We start from the raw sequence: 20,648 nt of genomic DNA, 5'->3' as shown, positions 1-20,648 counted from the left end.
TGTGGAACAGGGTGCTGGACTAGACCACTGATCCTGATCTAGTAGAGCTCTTCTTCTGTTACATTCTAACTTCCCCATGATAAAACATATAAACAGTTGTTTAAGGAGGAAAAGGCCTTAGGGGACGGGATACAGCCTACAGATGTTAAATTGTCTGCCCTGTTGCAGTCCATAGCAGGGGTGGTCAAACTTGCTTAACATAAGAGCCACATAGAATAAACTTCAGATGTTTGAGAGCCAGAAGACATAAATGTCTGAGTTGGAGAGCGAGAAGGAAGGAAGGAAAATAGATTGCGGGAGAGAGGGAGAGATGTGGAAAGAAAGCAACTTTAACTTTAAATGCATTCTCCAAGCTTGCCAACTGGGCTTGCTTTGGAGAAGTGATTTAAAGAGACAAAAGCTTTCTCCAAGCTGGCAGCAGGACAGTGGGGGCTTTGAGAGCCACATGATATGTGTGAAAGAGCCACATGCGGTTCCCAAGCCACAGTTTGGCCACCCCTGGTTGATAGGAAGAATGCTCCTTCTGTATTCATTTCAAATTTCTAATAGTTGCATTTTCTTTCCATTTGAATTATTTTACCAACTTTAACTAAAAGAAATAAAATGTGAATACTAACCTGTGCACCACGGTCATTAACAAGCTCCACTGACCATCTCCCTTCATACTGAATCCAAACAAATATTCCACCATCTGCATCACAGGTCGCCAACTTCTGGAATGGTTCATTCCATCTTACAAGCACAACCTAAGGAATTTTCAAAGAACAGAACTTTTTCCAAGCTTCTGAAGAAATTGCTAATATGCAGTTATCATGAAGTAGAGCAAAAATAAACTATCCTGTTTAAATTCTAAATTAGGATTGAGCGGATCATGATGATTATACTTCAGAATCAAAAGACCTTTATTACGAATATACTTCATTGCAACAAAGTACTTCCAGGTTCAATTCTCTCCAGCATTATCAGATAAAAAATTCCTAACCTGATATTTGCTTGTTTCCAATTGTAAGAACACCTGTCTCTCTGAAGTCAACTCAACACCCATTGTATGTGTTCTCATCTCTCATTAACCTGGTCCAACATGCACACAAAAAACTTTCATGCACAAATGCACATTCTGATACATGGAGATTCTGCCTTCAAAGACAATCACACAACTCTCACAATGGACTGTCAAAATAGGTTTTCATTCTGTGAGCATGATCACTGACACAAACAGGCCACTCTAGCACATCTCTGATTGTCATCTCTTAGATCTACTTATGTACCAAAGCTACTCTCTTTCCTTGCCGTTATCCTATTTGCTAAAATATATCAGCACCTGCCCTGACACTGAGCAATTCAGGCTCAGGTTTGAACTGCTGCAGTACAAATTGCTGCTAATGGAAGATATGCATAAAATACACAACGAAGCCTCCTGAAGCCCGCTGCATCGCAGCGTGGCTGAAGGGGAAGTTTTTGCCCCCCTGGAGGGAGAGCGGAATCTTCGGCGCACTTCCAAGCGCGTCCTGAGGGGGCGGGGCTTCAGTGCTGTTGCTGAAGCCCCGTTTGACGCCGCGGCAGTCTTCCCGGCGTTTTCGGGCTGTAAGGAGCGTGCTCGCACGCTCTAGGCTTGAGTAGGGTTTGTGTGGGCCGGGAGACTGGTGCGCCGTGGATCGGAGCGTCGGGGATCGTTGTGGGACGTTGCGGTTTGCTGGGCGATAGCCTGTTGCTTCCGGGGCATTTTTTAAAAAAAATAATTGTGGTCCCTTTACGTTAGGCTTCCCAATCCCCAGGTCCCAGCGGGGGATCCCCTGGTTTTACAGGCTTCCCCCCTCCCCCAGCCAGCTGGCTGGCAGGGGAAGCCCCTCCCCCACAGCCATTATGCACCTCCATGAACAATTCCCATAGGGAATGATGGGGAATTGATCTGCGGGTATCGGGGGCTCTGGGGGGGCTGTTTTTTGAGGTAGAGGTGCCAAATTTTCAGTATAGCATCTAGTGCCTCTCCCCAAAATACCCTCCAAGTTTCAAAAGGATTGGACCAGGGGGTCCAATTCTACGAGCCCCAAAAGAAGGTGCCCCTATCTTTCATTATTTTCTATGGAAGGAAGGCATTTTAAAAGGTGTGCTGTCCCTTTAAATGTGATGGCCAGAACTCCCTTGGAGTTCAATTCTGCTTATCACACCCTTGCTCCTGGCTCCGCCCCCAATGTCTCCTGACTCCACCCCCAAAGTCCCCAGATATTTCTTGAATTGGACTTGGCAACCCTACTTTACGTGCATTTTGCGGATAGGGTGCCATCTGGGCAGTGGGAGGCTTCTTCCTTAAAGGGCTCCTGTCTGGTGGAGCTTCTCTAACCCCCCCTCCCCTCCACCCCTGTTTGCTTGGGGGTTGTAGATTATCGTTACATTTGTGGTCTTTAAGGTTTTTGGTGGCTGTTGGAGCAGGGCTGGGTGCCTAGCAGGGTGGGTCGGCCATTTGTTTTAGCAGTGGGGAGGTTGTTCTTCTGCTTCCCTCTGGTGCTGGGCAGCCATTTTGAATTCTCTCCTTCTTCATTATTCCTGGCTCTTGGCGGCCATTTTCTGAGGTGTGAGGCGGCGGCCATTTTAGAGTGCTGTGGGGCGGTGGACATTTTAGAGGCAGGTTGGCCCGTTCGCCCTCCCCCCCTCCCCCCCTTGTTCTGTGACTGGCCTGTTTGTTTGAAGGGCTAGCTGCTTTGGGGTGGTTCATTTCTCCCTTGGAGTTTTAATTCGTGCTGCACTCTTTAGCGAGCATGTCGGGCCGTAAGGGTTCTGGTAAATCTAAGGGGAAGCAGCCGGCCCCCAAGGCCCCTAAGCCGCCACTGAAGCGTCCACCGCCTTCCTCATCTTTGGATGAGGAAGGGGATGACGACGTTAATACAGTCATTTTTCAGCGACTGCAGGCATTGGAGCGGGCATCGGGGTTTCCACCTTCCCAGATGCCCAAGAAGGGGCGGGTTTCTAAGCAAGCGGGCGTTACAGGCTGATATACTGACCCGCTTGTCTCTTTTAGAGAGCAGATCTACAGCTGCTGCTGGTCTCTCGCCGGGTCTCTCGCCGGCTGAAAAAGGCAGGGGAGCGGTCTAAGGAGACCCCTAGCCCTGACCTGGCCGCAGTTCGGTTGCCCTTGCCGTTGCTAGTTATTTTAATAAAAGTGGCCCATAGTTTCACCAATCTATTTGTGTCCGTCTCTTTATTCTGACTTGGGGGGCAACGAAGCCTCCTGAAGCCCGCTGCATCGCAGCGTGACTGAAGGGGAAGTTTTTGCCCCCCTGGAGGGAGAGCGGAATCTTCGGCACGCTTCCAAGCGCGTCCTGAGGGTGCGGGGCTTCAGCGCTGTTGCTGAAGCCCCGTTTGACGCCGCGGCAGTCTTCCCGGCGTTTTCGGCCCACCCGCCCGCCCTGTTTGTTATGCAGGCAATTGCTGGTCGCTTCCGTTTGGAGGGGCCGGGTAGGAATTTTTTACTCCCCGGCTATTTGGCACGTGACTGGGGGGTGTTTTTTGCCTACCCTGCATAGCATTTCAGTGGATTGAGGAATTGGCTTTGGGTTGGTGCCTTGGTAGAGTTTGGTCACTTTTTAGGGCAGGTTTTACGGGGTTTATGGCACCATGCGGCCTTGGGAGGACCGGTTAGCCTCCCCCTTTTGGGAAGTTAGGGGTCTGGCAGGATCATTCTTGGGTGTGGCCCAAGGTATGTGAATGCAGACTGTCCTGGAGACTCGATTGGATGGGTGCCTTTCGCTGAGACTCGCGTCTGGTGTTTGGGCCCTCCGGTGCGAGCCTCCCTGCTGGGCCTGCCTAACGGGAGCTGTGGCTCACAGCTCCGGCTGGGGGGCCGGGTCTCTCGCGTGCTGAAAAAGGCAGGGGAGCGGTCTGAGGAGACCCCTGTCCCTGACCTGGCCGCAGTTCGGTTGCCCTTGCCGTTGCTGGTTATTTTAATAAAAGTGGCCCATAGTTTCGCCAATCTATTTGTGTCCGTCTCTTTATTCCAACTTGGGGGGCAAAATGCTCACTTCATCACTGAACAAACTGACAGTTTCAAATTTAGTTATTGTTTGTAAACACTCTTCCAAAAAACATTTAACCTTAACAAAGTATCTTGCATATTTAAGTTTCTTTTGTGTTTGTGTGTGCTTTTTTTCAAACTGTAGATTCATAGTGTAACATATCATCATTTCCACACACCAGGTTAGAGCCAGACCAAACTGGCAATTTCCACCAATTCCCCTTTCCACCTGCTGACCCCCACTGACATTCCTCAAGGTTCCCTATCCTGCAGAATCAGCATTTCATGGAGACCAGTGGGCTGCTGTGGAAGGAGGCAGGCAGGAAAGTTCCATTCTGTCAATGGAAAAATTAAGCCTGGATCCAGCCCATGGTTTTGAAGCCTAAAAGTAGGGTTGTAATATTTAAAAGAGATTGAAGGCCACTGAAGAAAGATAGTGTCTGCCACATTTTTAGAATGCATTTATAAAATGTATAGAGCACTATTTTCAGAAAGCATAGCTAAACTTCTAGCAAAATATTCTGTCACCTATTTGAAATGCTACGGATTTGGAGAGAAGTATGTTTGGTAAACATTATCTCCTGTGTGTGTGCACATGTGTGAGTGTGTTTACATTAGAATCTCTGCCTACAACTCAGAGAAACCAAGGAGGTATATCCAGTGCAGTGATGGTTTAATTTTGCAGCCTTAATAAGTGGATTTGGTCTGCTGGCTATTAAGGGCATCCAGTCATCTAGCTAGCAGTGTTACACAATGTTGTCAGGAAAAGATTGTGCTGCCCTTGTTTACAGGAGAAGCAAACAAACCATTGCAGCATCTTGTTACTATGAACTGCTCTGCAGATGGGCTAGAAATTTTGCCATTACCAGCTTGGCCTTCAATCTATATAATATGCTCAAATTATGTATTTCTTTACATAACATCCTATCTCTCCCCCGCCCCCCTTCCGCTAAGCCTTTCTCTGCCTCCCACATGCTCACACCTGAAGCAATAGCTTCCTTCATTCCTGGGGTGAAATGCAGTAACAATTTAACAGCATGTAGCTGGGACATCCACAATAGTATCGGGAAAGAGGTGAGGCAAATTCTCTACTACCTGAAAACAGACAGCTGATGGTAGTGGAGATGGTTGCAGGTTTTTTTTTTAAATAGTTCTGACCATCTGCAGTTTCAACTGATTATAATTATGGTTGCAGTAGCTTAATTTTTTTAAAAAACACAACAGTAAGCCTTTTAATGCCTGATAAGAGAGTGACTGGACATTTGACAAATGCTAAAAAAACTGTGAAGGAAAAATCAAGTAGTGAGTTACAAACTAATTACTAATGTGTTTTAAAGTCCATAAAACCCCATGAGTAGAATAAAAGAGGAAAGCACTCTGAGATTCCTTCCGGCTTTTGTTCAGGGCATTTTTTTTTGTTGTAGAAAAAGCCCAGCAGGAACTCATTTGCATATTAGGCCACACACCCTGATGCCAAGCCAGCCAGAACTGAGTTCCTGTGCGTTCCTGCTCAAAAAATCTTCTGCTTTTGTCTATATGGAACTGCTATGTGTATAGTGCTGGTGGTTGATTGGATACAGCCAAATATATATGTGATTGTCATGTATAGGGTGGCCATAATGTCTGAAGGCCAGCCAGGGACACCTTTTTGGGGGGGAAGGTAGGGGTGCGCGTGCGCAAAGCGTGCGCCCCACTGGAAACAGGAAGTGACGTCACTTCCGGTGACGGCACTTCCGGTGATGTCATGCCACCGCCGGAAACAGGAAGTGACATCACTTCCTGTGACATCATTTCCCCCACGCCACCTGCTGGAAACCGGAAGTGGCATCACTTCCTGTGACATCATCTCCCCGCGCCACCTGCCGGAAGCAGGAAGTGACATCACTTCCTGTGACATCATTCCCCCAAATGACATCATTTCCCCCAAATGCCACTGCCGGAAACAGGAAGTGACTTCACAGCACTTCCTGTGACGTCCCAAAAAATCCCCCAAATATCACCGCCGGAAACACCAAGATTATTTATAGAGAGGGAAAGGGGGAAATAAAGTTAAATAAAACTCTTTTTTTACTTTTTTCAAAGTGAGAAGACTAGAGAGAACGGGTTCCACGCTGAGAAGCCAGTCAGATTCCAGTGAGACTGTGCTGCATAATGCAGCCTATTTATTTTGTCCTGTTTGCTCTGTTGGCTCTATCTGCGCCACCTTCATCACTTTCGGGGTGTGGATCCCCCAGTGGGGTGGTCTCCCGACTCCCTCCGCCGGCTGTTTCTGATAGCCCTGCGCCCCCTCTTTCATTTGATATGTGTCCCGTGCGGGTGCCACCCTCCCGCCGGGAGATGCCGCAAAATGAGCCCCCTTGAGGCTTATGGCGGCAGGGCTCGGGGGAAGCGAGCTAGACTGCTGTTCTTTTGAGGGGTTATAGAGTGTTTCGAGCCCGTCCCTGTGGTATTGGTCCCATCATTGTGGGACCCAGGGGGCCGGCGCAGCGGCACGCCGAAGCAGCCTGCACTAATAACACAGGTCGAGATGCAGGACAGGAACCCGGAAGTGACCGACAGGCTGCTTCACCATGCTGTACTCAATAAAGAGCTTGCTATCACTACTACCTCGCCTCTTCAATGCCTAAGAACCCACTATATTATAGTGGCGACGAAGGTGGGATCCTGGTAGGCGATCCAGCAACCAGCACCACACCAAACCGTGCCTCGCAGCAGCTGCTTCCAGTTCCACACATCACACCGCCATAGCTGAGGAAGGTCACCAAGCCAGGACCTGAGATGAGCGAAGATTGAACAGCCAGTGCCTCCACGCCTCCCGCTGACCATCCACTGACAGCCCCCCACATGGTCGGCCAGCCTGGCCCGCAGGGTTTCATCTGGGAGTTCAACCCCGAGCAACCAGAGCGGGGGAAGAAATGGGAAAAGTGGCTGAACTCTTCCTCCTATACCATAAAATTATAGATGAAGAACAGCAGAAACATCTACTGCTCAGCTGCTGTGGAGAGGACATGGTGGAGCTGGTGGAGAATCAATAGTGGAAACCTGACGCTGTGTGAAGCCACCTACAAGGTCATCGTGGAGAAGCTGACCGACCACTTCTCACCCCGGCTGACCCGCACAACCCGGCGCATCGAGTTCCACAAGCCAAACTAGAAGGCAGGAGAATCAGTCACTGCCTTCCTTGCGGAGCTCCATTGCCTTACTCATGAGTGCGCATTCATGAGTCTTGACGAGCCCTTGCAAGACCGCTTCGTAACAGTCCTCTGTGACGAGTGAATTCAGGCAAAGTTGGCGGTCAAGAAGACGCTTGCCTTGGAAGATGCATTGAGAGAAGCCGCAGCCTATGAGAAGTCGCACAAGGAGTGGCACTCCAATGGGACACAACAGGTCACCTGCAGATCCAACCCAGACGACTCTGAAGACGACGACGGCCTCAAGATGCACCAGGCCAACCCAAAGTGCCAGCAGCCACATGCAACAGAGACAGCATTGACCCGAGGCTGCGGCAATTGCCGAGATGACCACAAAAGACGCTTCTGCAAATACTGCGATGCCGTTTGCCACACGTGTGGCAGGACCGGCCATCTGGCACGGATTTGCTGTTTGAAGCTGTTGTGCCAGAGCCAGGGGGAACAGAAAAATGGCCACCGCCACGAGGTCATGCTCGCGGAGGACATTCAAGCAATCACCACAGCAGGGGACCAGGTATGCCAGCTTCCCATGTCTTCGCCTGATAAATTCAAAGTGACTGTACTTATTGAAGGCAAGCCATGCAATATGGAGGTAGACTCCAGGGTGGATCAGACAGTCATCTCATCCTGCACATTCAGACAATTGTGCCCTGGGGGGGAATCCCAGCTATTTCCATCCCCATTTACAGTCCAGGACTTCCAGGAACGGGAGGTCACGGTGCTAGGAGTGGGGGCAGTCCACGTGAAATACGGGTAGTTCTTGGGCAGGTTACCCCTAATCATGGTGGAGGGAGACCTACGTAGTCTACTGGGGCAGTCTTGGTTTGAGGCCCTGGGAATCCGGGTCATGGGGATCCATCAAGCCTTCTCAAGGAGGGACTTCCAGAACATGTGCAAAGAGTTCCCTGCTGTTTTCGACGGTATGCTAGGGACCTACACAGGGGCCCCGGTAACCCTGGACCTAAGCCCTAATGTGCAGCCCATACAGCTGAAGGCTAGGCAAGTGCCTCTGGCGCTAAAACCAAAGATCGGAGAAGAGTTAGACCGCCTAGTGGCACAAGGGGTTCTAGAATCGGTAGCAAATGCAGAATGGGTGCTCCTGATTGTAACCCCAGTTAAACCCAATGGCAGCGTCTGCATTTGTGCAGACTACAAATGCACTATTAACAAGGCACTGCAAGGCCATGCATATCTGGTCCCCTTAATCAGTCACGTGCTGGCTTCACTGCCAGGAGCGAAAATTTTTGGGAAGCTGGATTTGGCACAGGCTTATCAGCAGCTTCCCATGGATGCTGCCACGGCAGAGGCCCAAACCATTGTAACACACAGGGGGGCCTTCCAGGTCAAGTGGCTGCAGTTTGGAGTCAACGTGGCCCCGGGGATCTTCCAGAACTTAATGGACTCTCTCTTAAAAGGAATTCCCAGGGTTCAACCATTCTTCGATGATGTGCTGATCGCTGCAACCACTGAAGAGGAGTTCACCTTGTGCCTCAGGGCCATGCTACAGTGTTTCGATGGGGCAGGCCTCAAGGTCAAAAGGGAGAAGTGGGGGTTTCCACTATTGATTTCTTGGGTTACACGGTGGACGCAGATGGAATCCACCCAGCCAAGAAAGGACAAAATTAGCGTAATATGCAAGGCACCTGCCCCCACAAACAAGGCAGAATTACAAGCTTTCTTGGGCTTCCTAAATTTCTATCATGCCTTCCTCCCCCACAAGGTGGTGGTAGCGGAGCCCTTACACAGACTTCTAGACAGGCTCTGTGGGTCTGGGGTCACAGGCAAGCTGCCGCTTTTCAGGCGGTGAAAGACATATTGACTTCAAACAGATTGCTGGTGCACTTAGACGAGCGGTTGCCTGTCGTTCTGGCCTGCAACGCTTCCCCGTAAGGGGTGGGTGCTGTCTCGGCCCATGTGTTGCCAAACAGCTGAGAGGTTCTGGTAGCTGACTACTCGTGGACTTTACAAAAACTGGAGTGCAAGTATGCGCAGATGGATAAGGAAGGCCTGGTCATTGTGGCGAGGATAAAAAAATTTCATAACTATCTGTATGGCCGGCCCTTCACCATCCACACAGAGCATAAGCCCCTCCTTGGTCTGTTTGCCCCCAACTGCCAAACTCCACAAATGCTATCTGCGTGGGTCTTGCAGTGGTCCATTTTCCTCATGGGCTACCAGTATGACCTCCAGTACCACCCGAGGAAGACCATGGGCCACCCCAACGCCCTGAGTCACCAGCTGCTGCCTTCAATGGACTCTGATTTGCCCCCTTCGCACCTGATCATGGCATTGGACTCTCTGCCGGACCGCCCAGTGCATGCCAAGGACGTTGCCCGCTGCTCCAGGAAGGACAAAATCCTCTCCCGCATTTTGGACTGGGTGTGGTGGGGATGGCCCATGGGCTGGGTGGGGTCAGAATTTGCTACTTTTGTGTCCTGCAGGGATGAACTGTCTGTACATAAAGGTTGTCTGGTGTGGGAGAACAGGGTGGTGGTGCCTCCGGTGCTGAGGCTGCAGGTTCTCACAGTGCTGCACGAAACCCTCCCAGGGACTGTGCGCATGAAGGTGCTGCCCTGCAGCTATGTATGGTGGCCGGGAATTAATGATTCTATTGAGTCCTGGGTTGCCCGATGCCAACCTTGCCAGGAGACCCATCTGGCTCTACCTCAAGCTCCGCAGGGTATTCGCCACCCACGGCCTGCCCGACACAGTGGTATCTGATAATGGGACAGCCTTCACTTCAGCCGAGTTCTAGGATTTCTGTAACCGAAACCTAATTAAACACATGAGGTTGGCCCCTTTCCACCTAGCCGCCAACGGCCAAGCTGAACAGATGGTGCAGGCGACTAAGGAAATGCCCTGCCACATCATCTATGAGGACTGGGAGGCCCACCTTGCAGAGTGTCTACTGGCACAGCATTCCATCCCCAGCATGGTCACTGGCTGTAGTCCGGCTGAGCTCCTCATGGGCTGGTAGCTGACAACCTTGCTAGACCACATGCACCCAGACCATGTCCCAGAACTTTAAGAAGTTCCTGAGGTGGTCCGGGCTTCCAGAGGGTTTGACACCGGGGACTTGATGTTTGCCAAAACCTTTGGGTGGGGGCCAGCCTGGATACTGGTCCGGGTTTCCAGGGTGCTAAAGGCAGTCATATGCGAGGTCACATTGGAGGACGGGTTTACATGGAGGTGGCACATAGACTAATTATGGTCACATGAGGGGCTAGGGGGCAGAAGCAACCCACCGGCTGCACCAGCCCCAAGTGGCCCAGAGCCTTCTGAAGCTGAGGTCCCGGTTCCTGCTTCCCCATTCGCACCCAAGACCTCTAGGGAACTGGAGCTGTTGGATATGCCCGACACCTCCAAGGTTCCGGAACTGCCAGCTGAAGTGACTGCCTCACCCGAACTGCCGCCAGCTGTACAGGAAGCCACAACTGACCCACCTCCCACTCCAGCACTCTGGAGGTCGACACGAGAGCATCGCAAGCCTGCCTATCTACAGGACTATGATTGCTAAGGCTTGAAAACTGGGGTGGGTGGGGGAGGAATGTTATGTATGTGAATCTTTGTGTTACCAAATGGTGTTCCTGCCTGGCTCATTGGAGCCTGAAGGACTGAGCTTGGGGACTTAGGAACAATGGGCAGTAGGATCCAAATCTCAAGTGCCCAGCTCCAATCACAGTTTGAATGACCCAATAACATGCTAGCGCGGGAACCCAGCGTTGTATATAGTTGGCCCAGTGGGCCCTGTTCTCGAGTTCACCAGGCTGTACTCAATAAAGAGCTTGTTATCACTACCACCTCGCCTCTTCAATGCCTAAGAACTCACTATATTATAGTGATGCTTATGGATTTTTGATAGAATGGCAATGAAGAAACAGGTCTAATAGCTGATTCATATTAAGACCCCATGTGCAGTGAGAAATGGGAGCAAGTCTCAGGTTCATCCACTCCTCTCACAGTCAGAATGCTTTATGTGAACAAGGCCCTACTTCTGTACATTTGTGTGTAAGTTCTGTGCAAGCATGCAATGCAGACCAAGTTCCAGCTCACAAAACTTTCCACATATTGTACACACACTAGAACCACATCTGAACCAACCCCAAGACCATTCAACAAGGACACATTTGCAGAAATTCTGCTAATGTGAGCTGGATGGAGTTTACCAGAAAGAGCCAAGTCAACACCAAAGTAATCACTGATTGTTCCATCAGCACCCATCACCAAAACTTTCTACAAGTACCACAAAACACAAGGGTGGAAAGGTAATCCCCAATCTGGAAGCATACACAACAATTAAATAATCACATTATTATCCTAACTCACTGCATACTGGCTGTCTCGAGCAATTTTACCATGAGGTCCAGACATTAACTTCTTCTAAACAGTGTGGAGGAAATCCTGGTGAATCACTGAAGGGTGGTTCTGAGAGGCTTTTTTTCATGCTGGGCTGACCCTTTTCTTTGGTCACTCCAGTTTGAGTCATTGTGTATTAATCAGTCATAACTGGGCTCTTGAACTCCTGAGACCACGATTTGTACAAAAGAATTTAACTCTCATGCTCCTGGGTATTCTGGCTCCAGTGTGTGCCGCAAGCCTATAAATACTACCAGTTTTTGCATGGTGATTTAAACCCAACTGACAAAGCAAGCATCCAGTCAGTTTAACATAACCCCCCAGTAACATCCACTCTACACTTCACACAGAATACAGTGAGAAAACAACAATACCACTTTGGATTGCTGCCAGAGGATCATATTGCTGAATATTTCACATCTCATAGTTTCCTGCAGGTAGTGAACTAGTATAGGGATGGCCAAAGTTACTTACGTAATGTAAGAGCCACATAGAATAAACATCAGATGTTTGATAACTGCAGAACATGAACAAATATTACACACATGTCTTTATTAAAACTCATAATACTTTCTTTGTACAGAAAGATAAAATGCATGTGTGTGCACTTTACAACATGACCATGTTAGAAAGAGACTTTTTTTAAAAGCTGGGAATAACAGCCCCCATAAAACCAGCGCAGGGAAAGGTTAGGGAATTTTTTTTTTTGCACCAGTGGGAGAAGGAAACACACATGTATCATATAAAGCACTGGCCACCCGTTGCATCATTATGCATCTCTCTTTGCCTTGACACCAAGGTTAGTAAATACAGCTCTTACAAGTGCTATGAAAACTAAGGGGGAACTCTGCATCACCCTCTTTAATTCTGTTCCTCCTTCCAGTGGCTCTCTCAGTTCTTGCACTCCGTTTTCTCACTCTAGGTCTCCAAGTGACCTCTGTGGTGGAGAAGAGCTTGCCAGTCTGCCTATTTCCCCCCTCCTTTTCCACTTCAAACATGGTGGAAATAGTCACCCACCTATGGGTCAGTGCTCAGAGGCTGACTGAGGTCCCAATGCTAAGCATGCTTACTTGAGAATAAGCCTGCATTAAGTTCCTCCTCGACCTCCAGGAGCCGCACAGTATGTGTGAAAGAGCTGCATGTGGTTCCCAAGCTATGGCCACACCTGAACTAGAATATGAGAAAGTACTATATCAATTCTTCTCCCAGATGTATTAGTTTGTTAATACTCTGTGTAATTTTAGAAGGAGAACCAAGACTGGTTCAGCATGCATTTTCTGTGGTAGCCCCATGAGTGTGGAATTCCCTGAACTCTGGGGTAGCATGCCCACACTGCCCCAGAGAGTTCACTTTGGCTCCTCACTTCTGCCATTCCAGAAACTGGTGAAGTCTGTATTATTCCAGATGGTTTTATTTCCTTACCTTTTTTCTTGCTCTGAATGGATTTAGATTGAAGATTTTATGCTTGTTGTGAGATTATTATTCCCTGTTTTATTGGTATTTTTTCTTCTTTTAATGTTTTGCTATTTTTAGCATTTGCTATTGTCATTGTTCTAGTAACTTAAAAAACAACAACTTATTCCTAACTACCTTGTATGCTATTTTCATAACAGAAATGCTAGATACAAATTTCCTAGAATTAAAACTTCCACAAATAGGGGTGTATTAAAAAAATGAGCTGATATTATTATCACTCTAGATTCAATATTTTTGCTAGTAGCCAGGAATACCGATACAGAGCAGTTAAAAGGCTAGGACAAGAAGGCTTTTGTTGAAACTCGTGGAGTTTTAATTTTCAGGAGCCCAGTCAGTCTATTTCTAAGCATATTCATTCAAAAATTTAGTGAAATATGAAAGAATGGTTTTTAAAATAAGTGGTTTTTACAAATAGGTTAAGACAGTCCAAATAAAGGAAGAATAAATCTCTCAGTTTTCCATGTAAGTTCACAAAATAGATATTTGTAAACAATGGCACATTCTTTACAACAGTTAAATTTCAAATACAGCCACAATAGACACTGCACATTGCAAAACATGATTCAGAATGAAAATATCAATGCCCCTCCTTATTATTTTAGGCTTGCCAATCCCAAGGTCCCAGCAGGGAATATCCTGGTTTTGCAGGCTCCTTCCTGCCCCCAAGTCAGCTGGCCAGCAGGGGGAAGCCCCAGTCCAACAGCTACCATGTGCCTTTCCACCTCAGAAGACTATAAGAAGCTTTGAAACTGGTTTTTTTTTGGGGGGGGGGGGAGACATGCAGCTGCTGGGAGATGAGAAAATGGACTGTATTCAGGGGAACTGCACTGCTGTATTTTTATTTATTTATTTTAGGAAATGTGAAAGTCTCCTGGCTCCAGCCCCAAAGTCCCCAGATATTTTCTGAGTTAGACTTGGCAACCCTATATTACATTTTGTAAATATTACAAATAAAGGAAGAACCTTACTGAATCAAACCAGTGGTCCATTTAGTCCAGCACAGTATTTCCTACAGTGGCCAATGAGATGCTCAACAAGGCCTACAACAAGTAATGTTGCAAGGTCTGAGTACGGAAATATCTGGGGACCTTGGCGCTGGAGCCAGGAGCAAGGTTGTGACAAGTACAACTGAACTCCAAAAGGATTTCTGGCCATCATATTTAAAGGGGCTGTGCTCCTTTTAAATGCCTTTCCCTTCACTGGAAATAATGAAGAATGGGGCACCTTCTTTTGGAGCTCATAGAATTGGACCCCATGGTACAATCTTTTTGAAACTTAGGAGGGTTCTGAGGAGAGGCACCAGATGTTATGCTGAAAATTTGGTGTCTCTACCTTAAAAAACAGCCCCCCAGATACCCATGGATTGATTCTCCATTAGACTTTATGAAGACCAGTTTCCATAGGGTATAATGGAGTACTCAGCAGGCATTCAACCCCACTAGGGGTCATTTTGTAGAAAAAGAGGTGCTGGAGCTCATTAGCATAACTCACTTACAACTGCCGCACAGCCCTGTCATCACCAGAAGGTGCACAGAATTATATCAACATGGCATCTACCTTAAAATGCTTATTGAATTATGTCATCATAAAACCTTATTCCCATCATACTTTTTAAATTACTTTCTCCTATGTGGCCAGAGTGGCATGATGAAGATTTCCATCTGTTTGCTTTATATGTTTTGGTTATTTTCCCATTTTTTGTGCAGGAAAATATTAGGAAGCTTATCAAATCTTAGAGTTCAGCAAAATTCTCACAGGGGGTTTGAACAATGGAGACCAGAAGCAAGTGGGGGTTTTTTTGGGAGGGGGGAGAAAAGGCACAATAAAATTTAGAGGTTCCGGAGTTCTGTTCCTGTGAGCTCCTGCCCAAAATGAGGCCTGAACCCCACCCCCACTGATAACCTGAAGTAGAGGGGGGCTCCAACCAGGGGATCCCAAACCCTGTCCCCAACTGGGGACTATAAAATACAAGAAAGCCCCAGGATAACAAATGACTAGAATACTTAACAACACTTTAAAGTTTTAGACATCTGTAATTGAGAACAATATGTAAAATAACAAAGCCCACTCTAACAAAGAAATTATACTAACAAGTAATACAACAACCAATGTAACACAGCGCTTCCCAACTTTTTTCCTGGCTCAAGCTAGCTTATAAGAATAGTTAAAACATCCCAAGCTAAAACCAAAGATAAAAGAGCAAACTCCAGACTTCTCCCCCCTTAAAAGATGCCTGCTATTCAGGCACCCTCAAAAGCCTTAGCAAACAGGCAGGCCTTGCAGTGCCTCCTCAAGATCTCCAAGAAGGGGCCCCTCTTAACTCTTCAGGGAACCCATTCCACAGAGCAGGAGCCATGACAGAAAAAGCTGGGCTTTGGTCAATGTCAGATGGGTCACCCTAAGTGGTCTTTGAAATGAATTTTAAGGAATACAGAGAGCAATCCTAAGCAGGTCTATTCAGTGGGGGCAACTACAAGGAAAGGGCTCTTTGCATTGCACTGATAGTATCATAAACATAAAACGCTTCACTGTTATCAACACCCCGCTAAAACATTTAAATTATTATCAGTTTCCAGTATACTAAAAAGAAGAATTACTTAGAAGTATATACTAAAAAGAAGAAGCATTACTTAGATGCACTAAGAGGATAAATCAAGCATTCAAATTGCTAAAGGAAGATTACAGAGGTTGCACAAATATTAGCCCTGATCCAGGTATTTTCTGCATCTGTAATGCACTAGGGGAGACCCACTCGCAGTTACTCACAATGGATTATCGTACAAATTCTCACCCACAACATCAGACAGGAAACACACAGATCTCATCTGCTGGATATCCTGTTCATATGTTATCACATTCCATCAATCCAGTTCTGTGCCATTAAACTTATTTTTCTGTTTCTTTCTAGTACACGGAGAACAGCACATACAATCCTCTTCCCACCAATCTAAGGAAAGACTGAGGCAGGTGTTTGTTTGTTTTTTGGAGTAAGCCCCTGTGACGGAAAGCAATGGGTTAACCATAAACTGAAGATGCACAGGGCTGCGTCAGGTGACCTGAGGGTGGGGGGCAAAGTGCTCAGAGCTCTCAGGGAGGGAAAAGAAGTTGAGTGAGAGAAACTGCTGAGGCAGTCGTTCAGTGAGTTGGCTTCTGACAGAGAAGGTGCCTGTCAGAGAAGTCTGTCAGTGGGGACCTGACAGAGACTGAGAGGGTCAGTTCGAGCCTGCCAGAGAGGCTGAGAGGACAGCTGATCCTGTGAAGGAGCTTGAGGCGGAGATGGGGAAGTCTTCCAGAGACTGCAAGCTCGACAAAACCAGCCAAGAAGGCTGTGTGTGTGAGTCAGTCAAGACCTGAACGGTCACAGACACCTATAGACTACTCTGAAGATCTAGAGAGGTGGTTGAGGGAGTGGATGTGGGTCTGAGACACCAAGAAGGGCTGAGAGACTCCAGTCGAGGGGTGAGACTAGACACATCAATCCCAAGAGGCCAGACCTTGGCTAGAGGTGGAGAGTGAGTTAAAGGGAAACTGTGAACTGTGTGACTGAGAAACTCAAAAGAAAGATAAAGTGAATGTAAAGTCTGAAACAACTGAACAACGTTTTAGCCTGTGTAAATATCTCCCATATCCCCAGTTTAAGAACTTTGTGTTACAATAAATCTGCGGTTTATGTTAAAGTTCTCAAGAGCCTATATTTTGTGGGGAGAACAAACAAAGCTGCTGTGGTCCCATCAAATAAACAAGTAAAATACCCTGAAGAGACTGAAATAAAGAGGTCCAGTGAGGCCGTGAGGCGGGCGCTGCTATAGCCCCATTGCATAGATCACCCAAGTAGGATTTTGAGCAGACCTGCATAGGTTTGCTCTTACAGTCTAGCAATAACTGCTGTATGTTCCTTTTTACTGCTGCAACTCTGCACACAGAATATGAACATATGAAATTGCTTTATACTGACTCACATCTCTGGTCTTTCTAATTCAGTACTATCTACTCTGATTGACAACAGCTGCTCAAAGTTCCATGCAAAAATGATATTTCCCAACAACTACTACCTGGGTTCCTTTAACTGGAAATGACAGGGGTTGAATTTGGGATGTTCTACATGCAGCACAGGTGTTCTCACAGGATCCTCAGCCTTCTCTAAAATTTCTGTAGGTCACCCTAAACTACATGGCTTTACAAGGATTTAAACCTTAGTCTTCCATTCTTAGATTGATATTGTAAGTATGAAAACAAAGTGGTGGGAAATAAACAAGAATACACCAGTCAGTAACTACAGCATCACATAACCTTAATGTAAAGGTAGGAATAACTTATCCTGAGGGGAATGTTGTAAAAATGCATAAAAGCCCAGTGATCAACCAGAAAACAGCCTTTCCCTAGCTATTAACCCACCATTCTACAGAACTCCAACTGCACCATATAGGACAAATGGCTCATCTAAACAAACCATGCAAGTGTCTCCTGCCACAAAGGAAAGCAAACATAATAAACATTTTGAAATATTAATGTTTTAAATTTTTAAAATGTGAAAGTGGGAGGGGAGGGAACACTTTGAAACCTAGGCAACTGAACTTGGTTAAAATAGCTTTCCCAATCCCCAGTACAGTAGTCATTCAAACTAGGAACAACATTCATCTACTAAGTCTTCTCCAAAGAATTTTTATCCAAGTTCTGTCCAACATTCTGTTTCTAGCTATGGCAGCCTGTGAGGTTGAAAAGGACAGATTAAAAATCATTTAACCATCAATATACTTAATTGCTGTGCTTTCTAACTTCCTAACTAAAAAAAAGTTGAATGCTGAATTTGAACACTGGATCATTCTTGCAGCAAAGAGCTCTTCCTCTTTAACTAGAAAATCTGTAATCATGTGTTTTAAAAATCCAAACATAATACAGACATTAACTTCCAGGAACATCATTCCAGGAACATCATTCAGCCCCACAGGAACTCATTTGCATATCACACCATACCGCCTGCCACATTTGCATATCACACCATACCCCCTGCCACAAAGGAACTTATTTGCATATCACACCATACCCCCTGCCACAAAGCCAAACCTGCGTTCCTGTTCAAAAAAAGCTCTGACTTTGATGACCTTAAAGCCTTCCAAGCCATAGGAAGCAAAACCTGCCACAAACAACTCACAACAACAGAAATTCAGATGCAGAAGGCCATGCTAGACTGTGTCCTCCAGCTGAACTCACATCTCAAATGCTGCCACTTCATCCTGTGTCTACAGCTATAGTCAGACAAGATATATTAATCTAGCAATTACTGTCATTTTTGAGGGGGTTTTTTCCTCCAAAGAGCAGATCATAATTTATGCATGTAATATTTAAACATGGGAGATCAGGAATTTAAAAAACTGAATGCTGCAATTAAAACATGTTTTAAATGTCACTTTATTAGTGGGTTTTAAAATAGGCTTCCTATTTCCCTTTTTCCTTCTTCAAGTCAGCCTTCTTCCTACTCTTCAAAAAATAGCACAATGAAAAAAGAAGCTTATTTAATCTAGTGGAAATAGCCAGTGGAGCTGGAAGCAGACAGTTTTACAGAAGCAGTGCTTGCCAATTGTTATAAAGATTGAATAGGACCATTCTTGTCAATTGCAACAGAAGCAGAGGACTCCTCTGTTCCAGTTGAAGTTAATGCGATTATTTTCACTCTAATAAATATTAAGGGAATGAATGAGCAGCTTGCATGGCACTCTGATCTCTTCTCTATAGCCCCTCAGGGATTACCACAGCCTACCATTTAATAATAACCACAGAGGCTGGTACTGGGATGACCACAGAGAGTAAGAAAGAAAAGGAATAAGGGGATATGGAAACGCAGATATAATTAGGCTGGCAAAGGAAAGAACCCTACATACAAAGGATAAAATATTCCCTGTTGTTTTCTAGATCAACTTCAACGTACCAACTGCCTTGGAGCTTCAAAGAAAGGTGGGATATAATGATTTTTTAAAATAAAGTAAGGTATTACCTTAGTTCAAAACTTGTAGACATTACATACACATGCTGTACTTGTGCATTTCCTTGTGTTAAATACTGAGTTTGACAGCAAGAACAAGGACTCCAAGAGTAGTGATCAGCATCTTTACTAGTGATTTCAAGCAACTATATACGGCCTGATTAAATACTGTAAAACTCCACCCCACTCCAAACCAGCGTTCCCTCTAAGCTGAGTTAGCATGAGCTAGTTCACAGATGTTTAGCCTCCAGCTCACACATTTTTGTCTTAGCTCAGGAAGGATGATCCCAGAGCACAATAATTTATGCAGTAGCTCACAACTTTAATGTCAGTAGCTCACAAAGTAGAATTTTTGCTCACAAGACTCTGCAGCTTAGAGGGAACATTGCTCCAGATCCATAGGTGCACTCAAACTGGCCCTCTAGCCTCCTATAGGTAGTAGTGCAGCTCATCCAGCCAGACTGCAGCTGCTTTAATCCTAGTGCTCTATATTGTCTTCAGGGTTGAAGCTCACAGAATACCTAGGAAACTCTGCTCAGACATAACACCTTGTAAAGACCTAAAGACCACATATCAGATTGTAGGTGTCAAGCGCCAATATTTTTCAATAACCAGTCCTTTGTTTTAAATCAAAAAGAGGTTTATTGTTAGAAACTCAGGAACTGTACCAAGGACACAGGCCTTGGGAGTAATGACGTACAAAGAGTTACACAGTTGCTATATAGGATATCATCAAAGGTTACCATACAGATGCATACTTGAGTCATGGGTTCAAAGGTTACTAAACAACTATCTATTTTATTATTAAGGAATTTTAGACTATTGGAAACATCAAACATTCCCACACTACTCTGGGAAGAGATAAGGGCTGTCTGTGTGAAACTGGGAGAGGCGACTTGAAGGTAACATCAGCCAGGCTGTAGCATAAACATCCTAAGGCCAGATGGATTTATTACTTGCCCACTGGCTATAGATGAGGGGGGGAAGAAGTGGAGGGCTGGTGACCTGCTTTCTATCTAGAAAAATGCAGTACAGAAATGAGCGTGCTTGACATACTGCCCCCCCTAAGCCCCTCTTCTAGGCTTTGAAGGATACTTAGCATAGAATTGTTTAATCAAAGTTGGGGCTCTCACATTTGAACTAATCACCCATTCATTGTGAGCTGTTGAAAATTTTTTCCATCCAATCAGAAAATACAATACACCCTGCTTAGCATCTAAGATTTCTTTTACTTCATGGTGATTCTGATCTCCCACCAGGATAAGTTCTGGAGCTCTGGGTCTGGGGTGCCAGGGTGTTGCTCCAGGATCTTTCCGAAGGAGGCTGCAATGAAAGTTTTGGTAATTTGAGTTCTACAGTCACTTTATTGATCATGTGTTTCATACGGAACGGTCCAAAAAACTTGTATGACAGTTTTTTAGAGGTTTGTGGTAGTGGCAAGTTTTTGGTGGACAGAAGTACTGTTTCTCCTACTTTAAAATCCAAGCAGGAGAATGATGCTTGTTGTAATGTTTTTTGTAAGTCTCTTTAGCTAATTCCAGATTTTCTTGGATGCTGTTCCAAGCTTTCCCCACCATTGCTCAAAAGTTGATGGAGTTTCAGGTATTAGTCCTCCCAGCAACTGCGGAAAGGGTTT

General features: G+C 46.1%; 1 protein-coding gene across 1 annotated transcript in view; it reads right to left on the bottom strand.

Moving 5' to 3' along the window:
* Positions 1-20,648, bottom strand: part of TULP4 (TUB like protein 4) — a 190,176-nt gene that overhangs the window by 44,587 nt on the left and 124,941 nt on the right. The window contains exon 3 of the mRNA XM_060241535.1: positions 618-746. Coding sequence (XP_060097518.1) covers positions 618-746 — 129 coding nt within the window. The remainder of the gene's footprint in view (positions 1-617; positions 747-20,648) is intronic.

The sequence above is a fragment of the Heteronotia binoei genome, chromosome 1 (assembly GCF_032191835.1).
Source record: "Heteronotia binoei isolate CCM8104 ecotype False Entrance Well chromosome 1, APGP_CSIRO_Hbin_v1, whole genome shotgun sequence".
Lineage (NCBI taxonomy): Eukaryota > Metazoa > Chordata > Lepidosauria > Squamata > Gekkonidae > Heteronotia > Heteronotia binoei.
The sequence above is the reverse complement of the archived record's forward strand: the minus strand, read 5'-3'. Positions and strand labels throughout refer to the sequence as shown.